General features: G+C 43.5%; 1 protein-coding gene across 1 annotated transcript; it reads right to left on the bottom strand.

Annotated features, from left to right (window-relative positions):
* Positions 1 to 637: 637 nt before the first annotated feature.
* Positions 638 to 12521, bottom strand: RBX1 (ring-box 1). Its single transcript, XM_075429020.1, has 5 exons — positions 12360 to 12521; positions 9866 to 9944; positions 3492 to 3562; positions 2150 to 2235; positions 638 to 818 (listed from the first exon to the last, which is right to left on the bottom strand). The coding sequence occupies exons 1-5, from the start codon at positions 12435 to 12437 to the stop codon at positions 806 to 808; spliced, it is 327 nt and encodes a 108-aa protein (XP_075285135.1). The 5' UTR covers positions 12438 to 12521; the 3' UTR covers positions 638 to 805.
* Between the last annotated feature and the right edge of the window lie 2432 nt (positions 12522 to 14953).

Raw genomic sequence — 14953 nt, 5'->3', positions numbered from 1 at the left:
GAAATTTTGGCCAGTAAGAACTACAGCTTGGCTTGAACTGGGAAAATACCAGTAGAAAGCCAACCATGTAGTAGTTTGTTCATACGCTGCTTACTTTTCATTTTCCAGCCAATCTAGCACGTCAATTTCCTGAGTTTACTTCCACCTGACACATGAAAGTGCTTCATGAGCACTGATAAAATCTAACATTCAGTTAATGTCCCCCAAGCTAAACAGATGGAACTGGGAATAGTTTGTGACATTTTCCTTTGTATGGGAGCTGATCTAGTCACACTCAAAAGCAGAAGCAAGAGAGAGTACTTTCTAATAATGACACAACTCCTAATTGTATAGATCATCATTTCCACTCAGCTGCAAGAAGGCATGTCCATATGAAATACAATTTGCATAAACTACACTCAGCCAGGCCAAGCCCTGCACCCATTGCGCTGCACGATGGAGCTTAACACCAGCCTCAGTGAGCCAGGGGTGTGGTTCTCAACTGCGTGGGAGTAAGACCAAACCCACAGTCAAAAACGGGGCACAGCAACAAGAAAAGCTGCCCAGCTTAAAAGCTGCCTCGCTGAAGTCCCCAGTCTCCAGGTAATTCTCCTCCCTCATTCACTGACTGCCCACTCCTGAACACAAGACAAAAAACTTTGACAGGAAGCTCCAGCAAGATTTTATTCAATGGTATACAACAGGGAGAAATTAAGATTAAAGAAGATTTGTATACATTACTGATTTTTCAAGTTGATAAAACAAATCCATAGTGACACAAACAACTGAGGTTGACGACATAACAAGAAGCATGGTGACCATCTCTCTAGTGTCCATACCTGCAAATATACAATATAATAATGCTTTTTAAAAAATTATGCTTCATACCAGTGCTGATTTGGGCAGATTTATGCTCATTCTACCATGCCATAATTAACGTGTAAACCAGATGAAGGTGAAATGCTATGCTATGGAAACCTTAGGAAGTTCTCCACATTTCACTTCCCCCAAAAGTCTATCCAGATACTAGTTAGAAGAGAGACTGAGCAACACAGAATATCCTATGCAAGAGACCCTCAGTATCATCAGCTTTTGCCCAGAATCCCACTTCAGATATACCCTGCATGAGAACAAGGCCATAGCTTGCCATAGCCCCAGCGACACTACTGAGCGCCCATAAGATGACATTCATTCCTGGCTCCACTTCTCATCACGCTGCTCACGCAATATTAAGTCACTACTCAGGCAACACAGGCTCAGTTTTCATTAAGGGTTCATTAAAACACCTTAATATCAAAACTATGGTACTCAAGTTGTCATGTCAATGACGATTTGCGCAACTGATCGTGAACCAGATCCCAAAGACAATCCTGAACAGTTATAATATCTGGTTCGCTTTGTTTTTAATCTGGGCTCTGGTTAGAATTAATATATTTGGTTTGTTTTGTTTCAAAGGGGCTGGAGAGAGAGAAAATCCACAGTTAAGAAAAGATTAATAACTGATCTCAATGTACAATCACTTCTCAAAACACAATTACCCCTCAAAAACCCACCCATGGACCTCCTATTGCTATTCCAACAACAGACCTTTGAAAAACACAAAACAAAACAAATACAGAAATTATGAATAAATGGGCCAAGGATGCAGCAATGGCTACATGGATATTTGATTTCCAGATGCTAGGAAATCAGGCATATCAATCTCTGAGCCAATTAGAGTTCTAAAACAAATCACAAAGATACAGAGGGACCCAATAAGACTTCTGGCACCTCAGCAGAAACGCTGTGAAACACCAGCAGCTAAATTCGGGTCACTTTCTAAATCCAAATTGCTCATGCAACAGTGCAGTATTCACCTGAGGCTCCATTTTCAGTGAATTCCATTTCTCTTCTACTCTCCACTCTTTAGAGAGAATGTCAATAGAAATCACTGCTTTTTAACAGCTCCCACTTTGCCCACAGCTGTTTGGGCTTCCTTCAGAGCTCATCTACCACCAGGTGACTAAAGAAAGTTCCCTATACAGTAAGGTAGAGAAAAAACCTTTCCCAACAGCAACTATGTCCTCAGACCCACAAATGAAAAAGAGTGCCCACACATCTGACACTGATAATTTCTATTAACAAAAGGACAATTGGATCTTTCATCCTGAAATCTGTGCAGGATACCTACTTTTGGAACTCCCATTCCCTGTTGTCCAGCGGACATACTTGGCGAGTTTTGAGCCAGCGAGAGATGCAGTGGAAGTGGAAAGCATGCTGGAAGAGAAAGTTCAGATCACATTATTTCAGAGCACATGAATGTATCTCATTGTGAAAACTATCACTGAAAACACCACGGTGAGAAGGAAGTGGGAAGTGTTTGCAGACAAAGGTGGGGAAGACTAATCAGCCAGCTCACTGGTAAACACCAAGAAATTGATCCACATTTTCGGGGCGGAAGGGAACATTAGTGAATTGGCAGCAGGGAGCCTTTCCACAGTGCACGCAGTGGCAAGCAACTGACTTCTGATGAAGGAGAGAATGCACAGTTTAACAGCTGCTAAAATTGGCAGAGCAGATGCTGATATGAAGCATAATCAGAAAGACAAGAAAGAGGATTTCACAATGAGTAGCAGGGATGATATGTATGTATGCATACACGCTGAAGCTTTCTGCCAGTCTTCTGGACAAACCAAAACCTGAATAAAAAGGAACTTGCAAAATTAGAAAGAAAAAAAAAAATCTCCATTAGGTGTTTGACAAGGACACCTTCTTCCACACCCCATACAGCTACTTAAAAAAAAGGTTCCACTTGTGGTAACTCTTGCACACAAAAACATAATTTTGACACTAGTATATTCTGACACGGTCAAAAAAGTTGTCCTCTACAAACAGAATTGCAACATTTATAATCCTGTTCCAGCATTATCACGCTGTAACTTGACCCCACAGCACAGTGAGGATGAGACTGAGGAACAGGGAGTTATTCCATTCTGGAAAATTTTATCTTCCAGCTCAGGCCCAGGCTAGCTAAGAGGTATGCAAGTTTGAGTTCACATGCTAGTGGGACCATGTACAAAGGAGTGCACACGGCAACAAACTGAAGAGGTAGAGATTATACACTCGAATCGATTTGATCTTCCTCCAAAAGGGGAAGCAAATCACCCAGTTACCCGGTATTGACTCCTTGAATCAGCCTGCACAAAGACAAATCAAGCATGCTGATATACAAGTACCCCTATTACCAGGAAAAAAAGGCATAGCTACTAGGCAGAACCTTGATCCGGAAAATCATGTTCAAAATTAAAGATCTATTATGCTTCCAAAAAATATGGGTAAAGGCCTATCTTGCTTCTCTTCTGTGTCTTCCCTATCACACCTCACCAACTTTCACTCTTTCTTATTTTTTCTTCAAAGTTCTTTTTTCTGGTGGATTATCTGAAACATTTTATAGAACTTGTTCTGTTCCAAGTCATGAAAAAAGGGGATAGCATCACCACAAATGAGCTCCACAATAGAATAGTTTTCCTTACATTGCAGACGCCCCATGCAACTGTGCACTCTTCAGAGGTAGCTGATGCTTGGTTTGCTTGACATTCTATGCCTGTGAAAACAAAGATTAATCACATAGATGCGTTTCCTTAAATTTCTTACCCAGGTTTCTCTAATTATAAATTCACTGTCTTGTCAGACATTTTGTACTACCAGTTATATTTACAAATTAATTTGCTCATGTAATGCTGGAGTTTGCTAGTCTCTTTTCTATAGTCTCGTGACAGGTAAGCCCAGCCCAAAAATACACAATAGAAAATAGAGTTTAAAATGTGTTTTTTGAACTTTTAACACCTTTGAGATTAGTACCTAAGATGACCCCCCAAAAGATAAATACTATTTATGGGTTTGGGTTATGTTTTACTTTTTGTGTCAGATGGCATGGACGAAGGAGATGAAAGAGAGAAAAGAAGGAAGAACAGCACTGGGAAAACAAATTCAGTAACCTGGTTCTCCACTCTAGAGCCTGAAAAATTCACTTCTCCTCCAGCTCAAGAAGAAACTTCAGGAGAAAAAAAGACATTTCCAACTCCTCCACAGCCAGCAGCACAAACCTATGAGACCAACATTTTACTTCCTGCAAAAGGATGCTTTCTCTAAGCCTAAATGGTTTAAAAAGACATGCTGCTAGATGATCATCTTAGAACTCGATACGTGGGCTTGTTGCTTTCTTGTTTTGCAGATCTTTTTTTCCTGGCAAAGAAAACGTCTGAATGAGCTCCAATTCTCTGTTCACTTTTAGTGTGCCCAAATATGCCCAGAGGAAAAGGAATTTGATTCAGCAATTAAAGATTCAAAAACTTTCAAACCCCACAGGTTTGGCTGAAAAATGTAATCTTTATTTGCTCTGTCCTATTCATCCCTGTCTCCATTTTTCACTCTCTCTCAGGTGTGGAGATGAACAAAATAAGAGAAAGGCCCATTTTTCCTGAGATGTGAGAGAGATCAATTAACCTCGGTCACAAGGGACTACTCAAGACTGAGGTCTAAAGAAACTCAGTAGCAACAACTGTTTTGCAAGTTTTGAGTGAACGTGTATTTATTATACGGTTTACATCAAGATACGATATACCACAGCAGGAAGTCCAAAGCTCAGTTCCTGGCCTGCCTATAGAAGAGAACAAAATCCAGTGCACCTGAAATGTTCGATGTCGTAACTTCTTAAGCCCTCAATACATACAGCTATAAAAATAAATCTGATTAAGAAAATGGAGGACAGTCAAGAACATTGAAGAGTTTCAATTACTTTGGACATTTGTTTAAAATATGACACAGGAGATTGCTGCAACAATTTTACTGTTACTGCAGTATAGACTCATGGTCTTGCTCAGTATCATGGGGCATATTATATTAAGTTTTAAATATTTGGCGTGAGTCTCTACAGTAACAGCAAATTGTGAGAAGATGAGTAGTAGGAAAAGGAGAGGAAATTCATTTGAAGGAAGAAAAGTTAACTGGTAGCTAACTTTAACTCAGGAAGTCTCTGTCTGGTGAGAGCAGCTCACTATATACTCATCTTGGTTTGTCTCCTCTTTCCCTGCTGGAAACAGGATATTGAGCATACTAGTTCTGAAGTCCATCTAGCCCATTTTTACATCATTTTGTCTTCCCCCTCCCCCAAGTGGCCCTAACGTGTGAGCTGTATGCTTTGGAACACTTCCTCTCCCCTCCCCCCAGGCTTTAAAGGACTCTGTATATTGTACATTGGGAGAGAGAGGGAAGACAGGTGGTTTAGATAAGGACGAAAAGCAGCACTGAAATTCATTTTGGTGTTACTCAAACATTCGTTTACCAGCAAGTACAGTCTAAAACATGACAGTCCCAAAAGCTTAAGAGGACAGATGAACTTTTGCAGAAATAGCCAAGGAGGAGTTCTCTGGTGGTGATGTAAGGCCCTTCCAACACAACACCCAGATTTAACGCCCTCATCAAACAGGCTGGAAACTACTGGTGGCACTACTACCTTTGGCTGCCGAAAAAGAGCCTCCCAAAAGCTGAAGCACTTCTTGGTCTCCTACTTGCCTCATTTCAAAAAAGGACAATGTGTCAACAAAGACATAAACCACATGAACATTCTGTCAGAGAATGAAAGCTGATGATTCTGGCTTTTGAAAGAGAGAGAAGCTAGTTACCGTCTGCTGACCCAAAAGAAGTGGTAAGAGTCAGACAGTAACAGGTACTTGTGGAATACTGAACAGCTCTTCTTTTGGCTTGCTTTTGACAGAGTATCTGGAGGTGAGGGCAGAAAGATACAGCTAAAACCTGAAATACCTGTAAATAATTGTGAAAGATGCAACAGAATCATTTCAACTCCGGGATTTACAGAAATGCATGTTACATAATGGCAACTTCTGAATTTTGGCATCTATTAAGAACCACCCCTCTTCCTATACATTTTCTGTTGCAGAAATCTTCTGGGTATTTACCTAACAAGAAAAGCAACCAAAGATTTAAGTAGCCATAATGGCAGGTAACAAAAGGAAAGCACATGTCTTTTGTTCACAGCTACAGTAACAGGCCGCTGCACTGGTAAATTTGATGATAAGAGCTCTTCAAAGCGGCTTCCGCTTGAGCAAGGGTAACCACTGTATGGGTTCCCCTTTCTCTTTACATGTTGCCTTCTAAAATTATGTCATGAAGGGATCGACTTACTGGGAAGAAGAGGAATACATACACATTGGCTAACACAACACATGGTGTACTCACTCAGAAAACAAAGACAGAAAAAACCAAATAACCAGGCTAATAAACTTGAAGTACACTTGTTACTTGTCCTATGAGGAGTGGCTAAGGACTCTGGGGCTTGTCTAGTTTGGAGAAATGGAGGCTGAGGGGCAACCTCATGGCTCTCTGCAGCTTCCTGAGGAGGGGAAGGGGCGAGGGAGGCGCTGATCAATTCTTCCTGGGATCCAGTGATAGGACGCGTGGGAATGGTTCAAAGCTGCATCAGTGGAGGTTTAGGCAGGACATCAGGAAACATTTCTTAACCGAGAGGGTGGTCAAACACTGGAACAGGCTTCCTAGAGAGGTGGTCGACACCCCAAGCCTGACAATGTTTAAGAGGCATTTTGACAATGCCCTTAACAACATGCTTTAACTTTTGGTCAGCCCTGAAGCGGTCAGGCAGTTGGACCAGATGATTGTTGGAGGTCCCTTCCAGCTGAAATATTCTAGTCTATTCCCCAAAATGCAGAATAAGCTCTTCAATTTAGTTTTGCAAACTTTAGAGGAACTTCAGAATTTTCCCCTTGAAATTCTCTCCAGCTTCTTACGAATTATCTGCAGATTTTACTAAGTTCCCCCCATCATATCATCATATGATTCCTTCTACTTGTAACCCCCTCATATGACGCTCAGTTTTTCCAGTTTTTCCTGTTAGTATCACACTCTCAAAATATATGTACACAGCTATCATCTTCCACACCTGCTTATGACTTAGCAAACCAGATATACTTAGTTCTGTTCTTTTACTCTTCTCATAAATCCAAAATCATTCAACCTGTTAAGCATCCTAAGATTACTCTTTGGATTCTATGCAATGCATCTATATTTGTGAAGCTAGAATATCAAATATGATACTTTGCATCTTACGATCAAAGAAAGGGGCCTGTATTTTGACGACACATTTTACACAGTTCAAATCTATACCGGTTACCTTACTACGATATTACATTCCACATTTTAGACCAGAAGGTAATCCACTATACTAAACATAGCCTTTATTTAACACTCCCCAACTTACCACGTTGCAGTGACAGCACCAGAGAGCAAGCCTTTGAAGAAATCAAGAGCACTGCTCAAGTAAAATCTAAATAGGACCTGGGTCTTTCCAGAGAAGAATGAAATCAAAATACTGAAAAGCTACTCATTCCTTCTATACACTGAATACAAACTGAATTGAGGGCAGGGGGAATCCTTTGACCGTATTATTACTGAGTCATAATGTACACGCATGAGAAGAACTGCATGACACCTTAACATCGTTATATCCTAGCTTTTGGGTGCTTGACTTTATAATGTTAACAATCTTCCATTAGCATGGCTGGCATTACTTACCACTCTTCTAATGTTTCCCCTTCCAAGGTTTCTCTTCACCACCAGGAGAGAGAGACATTTGTATCCTGCATTTTATCAAATTGAATCTCCTGTTGTTCTTCCCTGCACATTCTATTAATTTTTCGTCAATTTCCCATCACTTCACATCTTATGTTTGAGAATCTAATTAAAGTGTTGTTTAACAACATTAACGATCTGTAACAAGGAAGTAAGTAAATCCAGAGCCAACACTGATCTTGGAACACCAATTTAGATACCTCTTCTACTCTGTATACTGTCAATTTTGGTCTGTCATTTGCAGTACAGGCTTCTCATAACATTGCTCATACCCAAACTAATAATGTGTTCTGCTTGAGAAACTCAAAGAAAAAAAAAGTTACCTATTCGCTTTTCCTTAACTGTTTTTTCTAATCTACCTATACACTCTCAACCCGACCCCCATTTTGGTAGGATTTTTTGTTTTGTTTTGTTTTGTTTTAAGAACTGACACACAAAATCCACTACTGGAAAACAACATCTGACCACTCTCCTTTCAGCTCCTCCACATCTCTCCTTCATCCTCATATGTCGTTTTTGCTATTTATAAAAACCAGCAAATATACAAGACTTTATTTTGTCTCTCATGGGAGGCACTATTAATTTTGAGGCAGATTAACAGAATGAAACACACCATCATCTACTGTCTTACAACATTTCCCAGTTCTTGTGAATAATTAGCTTGAATTACAGTATTTTATCTATTTATTCTACACATTTGTAAGTTCTATAAAAGTAACTTATGTTCTAATAAATATTTAAAATTCCATTTGCCTGTCAGCAACATGCTTTCCTCTCTAATATATCATAAAGGAAATCTTCACATCAAAGGACCTCAGCATATTTCATAACCCGTATTCTCACTTGCTTCTCTTTAGTGTTATCGCTCCCTTTCTAACCACCAAGAATAAACTGAGGCATGGACAGGCAGTAGCTGGCTCATAATACAAATATATCTGTCCCAAAGCAAAGAAGTGAACTTGCTTAAGCTGTTTTCAGCCCTGTGTGTTACAATGTGTTTTCTCTTTATAAAAAAAACAAAACCAAAAACAAACAAACCTTCTGAAAGTAGTTTTGCAGTTATTATTTAAATACGATGTAAAATCAGGTGCATATCTTACTAGTTGTTACTATAAACTTGAGGTCTCATTTTTCTGACGTTTTATTTTCATATAGGCTTATTGACAGCAAGTTACCATTACCAGTAGTTCCAAAGGCGACTGCATAAAAGCAAAGTGCAACAAAATTACCACAATGTGATCATGACAGGCCATTCCAACACACTGTAGCTGTACCTCCTCTTGTTTCTGGGGGTTCCACAGTCCTCACGTTTTAGTAATATAGGCAAATATAGTAAGGCAAATTTCTATCTGGGGTATATTAAAAAGTCTTCTGTCCCTCATGACTGAAACAAGATGGACAATTATGGTGCCAACAGTATCTTGTCAGTTTTGAAGAAAAAAAATGGTTTTGTACTCATTACCAATCCTTTAAGGGACTCAAACCAGTGACTTAATGCACGCACACCTGTTTCACAATAGAAATTTGTATACTTAATTCCATTATCATTTTACTTTCCTACATAGCAAGCACATTTGTTAACTGAACCATTAAGATTGTACAGCAAAAAATCAGACCAATACTAGGAATACATTGTTTTTGATTTACGCATTTGATTACTCTCTTTTGTAAACAAACAATTAGTTCTCTAGGTGGCTACAAAATTCCCCATACTACAACATTAACTAACTTATGCAAGGTAGTTTTTGCAGAGTGAGGAGTCAAAGGAAGTCACTGGTCCAAGACTTTCCTGGCCAGACACAGGAAGTGTTGTAAGATTTCATCCTAATGAGTGGCATCAAAAAGTTGATACCTATAGCAACAACCTAAACCGTAAACTCTAATACCTCTCCTTGTAAGCAATACATGTTCATCCTGAATAATTTCAGTTCCTCCTGGGTCTTTATTATTACTCCTTTTCCTCTTTGTTGCATCCAAAATACACTCAGCAACATCATCTCGTCTGTAGATGTGGTACCAAGTGATTCTACTCATTACAAGGGTGAGAGAAAAACAGTATGGTGGCAGAGGTCACAAAAATGGGTTATAGGACTTCAGCATTACATAAAATAGAGATTAGTATTTGCACTGTTAAGACTTAGCTCCTAACCGAAAGCTGAATTAGACACTCAACACAGGAAATTTCAGCTGTGCATCAAGTACAAGTGAAAACTGTCAACTGTCTTCCCCACCATTTACTTACACAGATCCATAATATGGTTTCTGCAAATGGCACAGTTATCAACCACAATGTCCCATGCCCACAGAGCTACTGCGTTCCACTAGAGAGAGGGAAAAAAGAAAAAGGAAAACTTAGTTTTGACTCAATTTACAGCACACAGAAATCCCTGTTATTCCTCAAGATCTCATGCATATTTTAAATAGAGAAGCTGGGATACTAAAAAAAAAAAACATAAAAAATAGTCCAGAGTAATGCTTTATCGTGAGTTCATAAACATTACTAGAAAGCAGCGGTACACTCCTCTCACATACCTCTCAGAGCCAATGTCTCCTTCCAGCTTCAGAAACAAGATAACTGCCATATTCCCCTTTTTTTGTCAAACAAATGCAAGCATCTGCCTTTCTATTCAAGATCCAGAGGCAGCTCATGCCACATCCTCAATTCTGATGGAAAGGAAGGTGCCTTGGAGAAAGGCCAATCCAGATGCCATTTTGTTAAGAGCAATTTCCATTATTCGAAACAGTTCTTCTAGCAATCCCATCCCAGAGTAACTGGGGCCAAGAACTAAAATAATCTCTAAAGCTACCCTTCACTGACTCCCTGAAAAATCTCCTCTGCCAAAAGGTTACTAGCCAATGATCTACCAGCAAGGCTGAATATAAAAAATTGAAAGTACTACCAAATTAATCTTCCAAAGACTTTGTTTATTAAAAAAAAAAAAGGAGTATCTCTGTCCCATATCTCTGTCCCATGCTGCTTCAGGGGAAGGGTTGGCTACAAATTTCCATGACAATTTTAGAAAACTGTTTCAGACTGAGGACTTTAAGACAAGCTATGTGCTTTAAGAAAAGCATAGTGCCTTTTTATTCCTCTCCACAAAAAACATCATCGGGTCTTTCATAAATTCACGAAATGGATGGGATTGCCTTCAATATTCAAAGGAATCCAAAATCATATTGTTAGCCAGGATAATCTTCATTTACTACTTAAGTAGCCTAGATATTTTGTTTCATTTTTTCAATATATGATTGTATTAACTGTACTACAGTACTTTAATAGTACTTTACTACAGTAAATCTTCTCTACTGTGTTTCATTTATGTCTCAATGTTTTCATTGCTTCCCCTCAGTTTGAGATTCTGAAGGAGGAATCCAGACTGCGAAGTATTGATAAGCAGTATCAATTTTGATAAGCACTTCAATTTTTCATTACTACAAATATAAAAAGTCATCACAATACTGCTAGGTCTTTCAGGAAACAAGTCATTAGTGACTTCATTTTTTTCTCCCCATCTTCTAACTTCAAGTCTAGCCAGCCTTCTGGCTGATGTACTCATCTCTCGAGGACTTCATCCACACTTCAAGGCTGCTGGGATAAAGTTCCCAGCACCCTCCTCTCTCCCACACTGTCAGGTACCTAATCTCTCGTCCCAACATCAGCTACTCTTGCAATGCACAAACCTGTACTGAGCCACACAGGCAAAAAATGGGGCTGCTGGGGAGGAGGAATGCCACTGACACATAAAAGGTGCCGCTTCCTGCTTCTCTCATGTGTTATTATATCTGTCCCTGTTTCCAAAGAACAAGCAGTCACATCATCCAAACACCTCCTTCTGCATAGGCCTGCAGCCCTGTACAGAGCTTGGGGTTTCCATCATCACTGACGAGGGCTGCACATCAAACAAACTATGCCTAGAGACCACCCTTTGAGCAGGAATCACTGTTTGGAAATGTTTGCCGATATCCAGTTCAGGGGTCGCTTTTCCTCAAATTCTACCTCAGTGTAAGCCCACGCAGCCTCGCTACTTCCTCTGCACTCTCACGCAGCTGACTTGGACCTGGACCCAGCTGACAAACTGGTGGCACTGGACAAGAAGAGGGGTATTATGGCTGGTTTGGGGAAGCGGACAAGGCCAGGGTGACAGGAGAGCACGTGCCGATTGCACACACGTTGTCACCGCTCGATTTAAAGAAAAGGAAAAAAAAAAGGGGCCACAGAAATTTAGGCGAAGTGTCTTGCGCAGCGCGTGGGGCAGCTCAGGCGACCGGGCCTGAGCGGCTGGGGCTGAGGAGGCGGAGGCAGCACCCCACCCCGGCTCCCGGGCCCGAGCTGCTCAGAGGGCTCCGCGTAGCGCGGCCCGGCCGGGGAGGCCTCGGAGCAGCCGAGGCCCGGCGGGGCGGGCACCGCCCCAGGGGAGCGGGCGGCGGAGCCCCCTGACAGTGGCAGCCCCCCTCAGGCCTCCCGCCCGCGCGGCCCACGCCAGCCGCGCCCGCCGATTGGTCAGCCTCCGCTCCACGTGCGGCGGCTCGCCTCAGCCATTGGCCCGGACGCACGCCAAGGCTTCCCGCAGGCACCGCCCCGCCCCTCCCGCCGCGCCGGTGCGGAACCGGGCGCCCGGCTCCGTGAGGCGAGGGGGAAGTTGCCCTCTCCCCCGCCCCGCTCGCCGTCCCTAGGCCGGCCCCGGCCTCCCCCTCCCTCTGGGGCCAAGCTGGAGGAGCGCGCCGGCGGGCCTCACTTTCTTCACTTCGAAGCGCTTCTTGCCGGCGCCGCTGTTGGTGCCGCTAGGGGTGTCCACATCCATCGCGGCCGCCATTTTGGATGCGTGAATCGCCCGTCCTGCTCCGCGCGCATGCGCGGCGGGGAGGGGCTCGGGGGACGACGAGCCGAAGGGGTAGGCGGGCCTCCCTCCGGGCCCCACCCCCCTCTCGCCCCGCCCCGCCGCTGACAGGTGCGGGGAGGGCAGAGAGCGCGGTCACGTGAGGCGGGCTCTTAAAGGCGCCGGGCAGGGCAGGGCCGCCCGCCGTTACCTCATCTTCCTCCCCGTTGCACAACCCGGGGGGGGGGCGGGGCGGGGCGCGTGCGGGGAGCCTGGTGGGGGAGGTGCGCTTAAAGGGACACGCTCCCGTCGCCGTCTCGCCCCGCTGGGCGGGGCCCCGTCGCCCGTCACGCCCGGTCCCCTGGGCCTCCTTCTGTCCCTCAGTCCGCCCGCTCCCAGGCGGCGGGGAAGGGGGTGCCGCAGGGCGGGTGACAGGCGCCTGTGCGGGACGCGGCCCCGCTTGGCTGTCCTCGCTGTAGTTGTGGGGGGGGGCGGCAGGGCGTGGGGCTCCCCGGCTGGAGGATCGCCCCCGACCACAGCCGCAGGCCCCGCCAGCCGCCGTTCTTGCTCAGCGCTTCGCCAGCGTCGCTCGGCGTTCGTCTGGCCGCCCTGCTGCGGAGGGCTTCGGCCCCGAATGAACTTTCAGCTGGGTTTCTCCCGTCGTGACTGATCTCCCGCGAGTGCTGGACGGGCTAGGGCCCTTGGCCTTACTGCTGTGCCCTGGTGCTCCCTAGCAGCCCGGGTTTGGTTTTTAAACAAAACATCGAATTTCTAGAGAGAATTCACATTGTCCAGACTGCTCTTTTTAGCATGCAAATGAGGCTAACAATAATTATAATTAACATGGTTTTTACTCGTGGTGCTAGAGCTGCCCAAGCCCTGCCTGTTCCGTGTCAAATATGGAGACAACGGCCGTGGGAGCTGGGAGCTTCTGCTCACCTTCAGCGCAGCTCGGAGTGCTGCTCTGAGAAGGTCGGTCGTGGCATTCCCCGAGGTGTGGAGACTGAGGAGGGGAAGATCCTCCCCAGCAGGGCAGCAGCAGGTCTTGAAATGTCACCCAGCTTTGCAGGTCCTTGTAGACATGCTCTCTCTCTGCAGAGTTGACCCTTGTAAGTCAGTGTGTACACCATGTTGCTGCATGGATGCGGGAAGGATGGAGCTGTTACGAAGCATAGAAAGGGCGTTCTTTTATATGCATACAGGCAAGCAATACGTATACCGTAACTATCATGAGCATTTGGGCCAAACAGCACGGTTCCAGACTGGCTCCATCATATCCATCTCGCTGTATGCATTCAGCTTCTACCTGAGATACAGTGCCTGCTGGGCTGGGAAGTCCATCAGTCTCCAAATAAACTTTAATTTAAAGTAGGGGCCTGCAGTAAGGACAAGATGATGCTGCCGTTGAATGTGTTGGAATCATTTTCAATGGGATTCACATTTGAAAGACATGGAGCACTTGTACCTTGAGTTAAACACATACCTAAACGTTTGCAGGGTCAGGCTGAGCCCGAAAGATAACACGCAGAGAGTAGAGGTAAGTTTGCAGAAGAAAAATGCTCTCTCATTTATATACCCTGTGACACCTCTAGTTATCTACATGGAAGGTTTCCATTTCAGTTAACTGCCCCTTCCCCCAGATGCTGCTCAGTGATGGTTCATCTCTTGTTGCTGACAAAATGAAGCGGCACAGATTCAGCTTTTCATCCTGTTGCTCCTTATTCAGGACTGCAGTGCGAAGGCCACTGCAAAGGAGTGTTTTGAAGATGAGACATGAATGCTTGAGAAAATTAATTTTTTTTTTGCCTCAAAGAAAATAGCTCTTTTCAAAGCAGAATTTGCAAGATTTTCTTTTTAATGGAAACATGAATTTTAACCCTAAATCTGTATGGTCATGTCCCCAGTAGGACATTACTCAGTAAGAATCCAGGACATTGAACAAACGTGCAGTAGGGTATATGCATACCAGGGAAATGTTAACTTGTTCATTTTCACTTTAAATGACTAGTACAATGTAAAATTATAGTCTTCCCACCTCAGCTGATGTCACCACGGGGAGATGGCTGCCAATGGGTAAAAGCCATGCAGCCAGCAATCATATATGGTCTGGATTTATCTTTCTGGCAGCAAAAAGAATATAGCTATGCAGATCTTGAGTTAAGTCCTGTTAAAAAGGTGGTGGTGTTTTCAGGAAAAAAGACAGAAAATCTTGTGCAGAAGAGAACACATATCTGCATGTTTATTTAATTAATGTATACTGATACATCTATGCACTTCCCCAAAAATGGGAAGTGGGTTAGGGTATCTCCAGTGTGCTTCGAACAGTGGGATTAGTGATGGTATTCTCTAATATTCCTGCACTTCATGAAGAGGTCTGAGCTACCCTCTTTGCTGCACATGAAATAATCTGTTTTCTGTTGGTTTTAGTGCAATCTCTGATTTCTTTCCTCCTAGGAAAAGCGCAGCCCCTCCGACCTGTTTTCCCCCTCCTCGGGGTGTATGTTATAGAGAGG

This window comes from Opisthocomus hoazin, chromosome 8 (assembly GCF_030867145.1).
Source record: "Opisthocomus hoazin isolate bOpiHoa1 chromosome 8, bOpiHoa1.hap1, whole genome shotgun sequence".
NCBI lineage: Eukaryota > Metazoa > Chordata > Aves > Opisthocomiformes > Opisthocomidae > Opisthocomus > Opisthocomus hoazin.
This window is presented reverse-complemented; position numbering and strand designations above follow the sequence as displayed.

Excerpts from the sequence above, each read along its gene's own strand:
- RBX1 (XM_075429020.1), bottom strand. The coding sequence starts at position 12,437 with ATGGCGGCCGCGATGGATGTGGACACCCCTAGCGGCACCAACAGCGGC. Across the intron at positions 3,563-9,865 it reads AAACCATATTATGGATCTGT|GCATAGAATGTCAAGCAAAC; the intron begins GTAAGTAAATGG and ends TTGTTTTCACAG. Across the intron at positions 2,236-3,491 it reads TTGCATGGGGCGTCTGCAAT|CATGCTTTCCACTTCCACTG; the intron begins GTAAGGAAAACT and ends TTTCTCTTCCAG.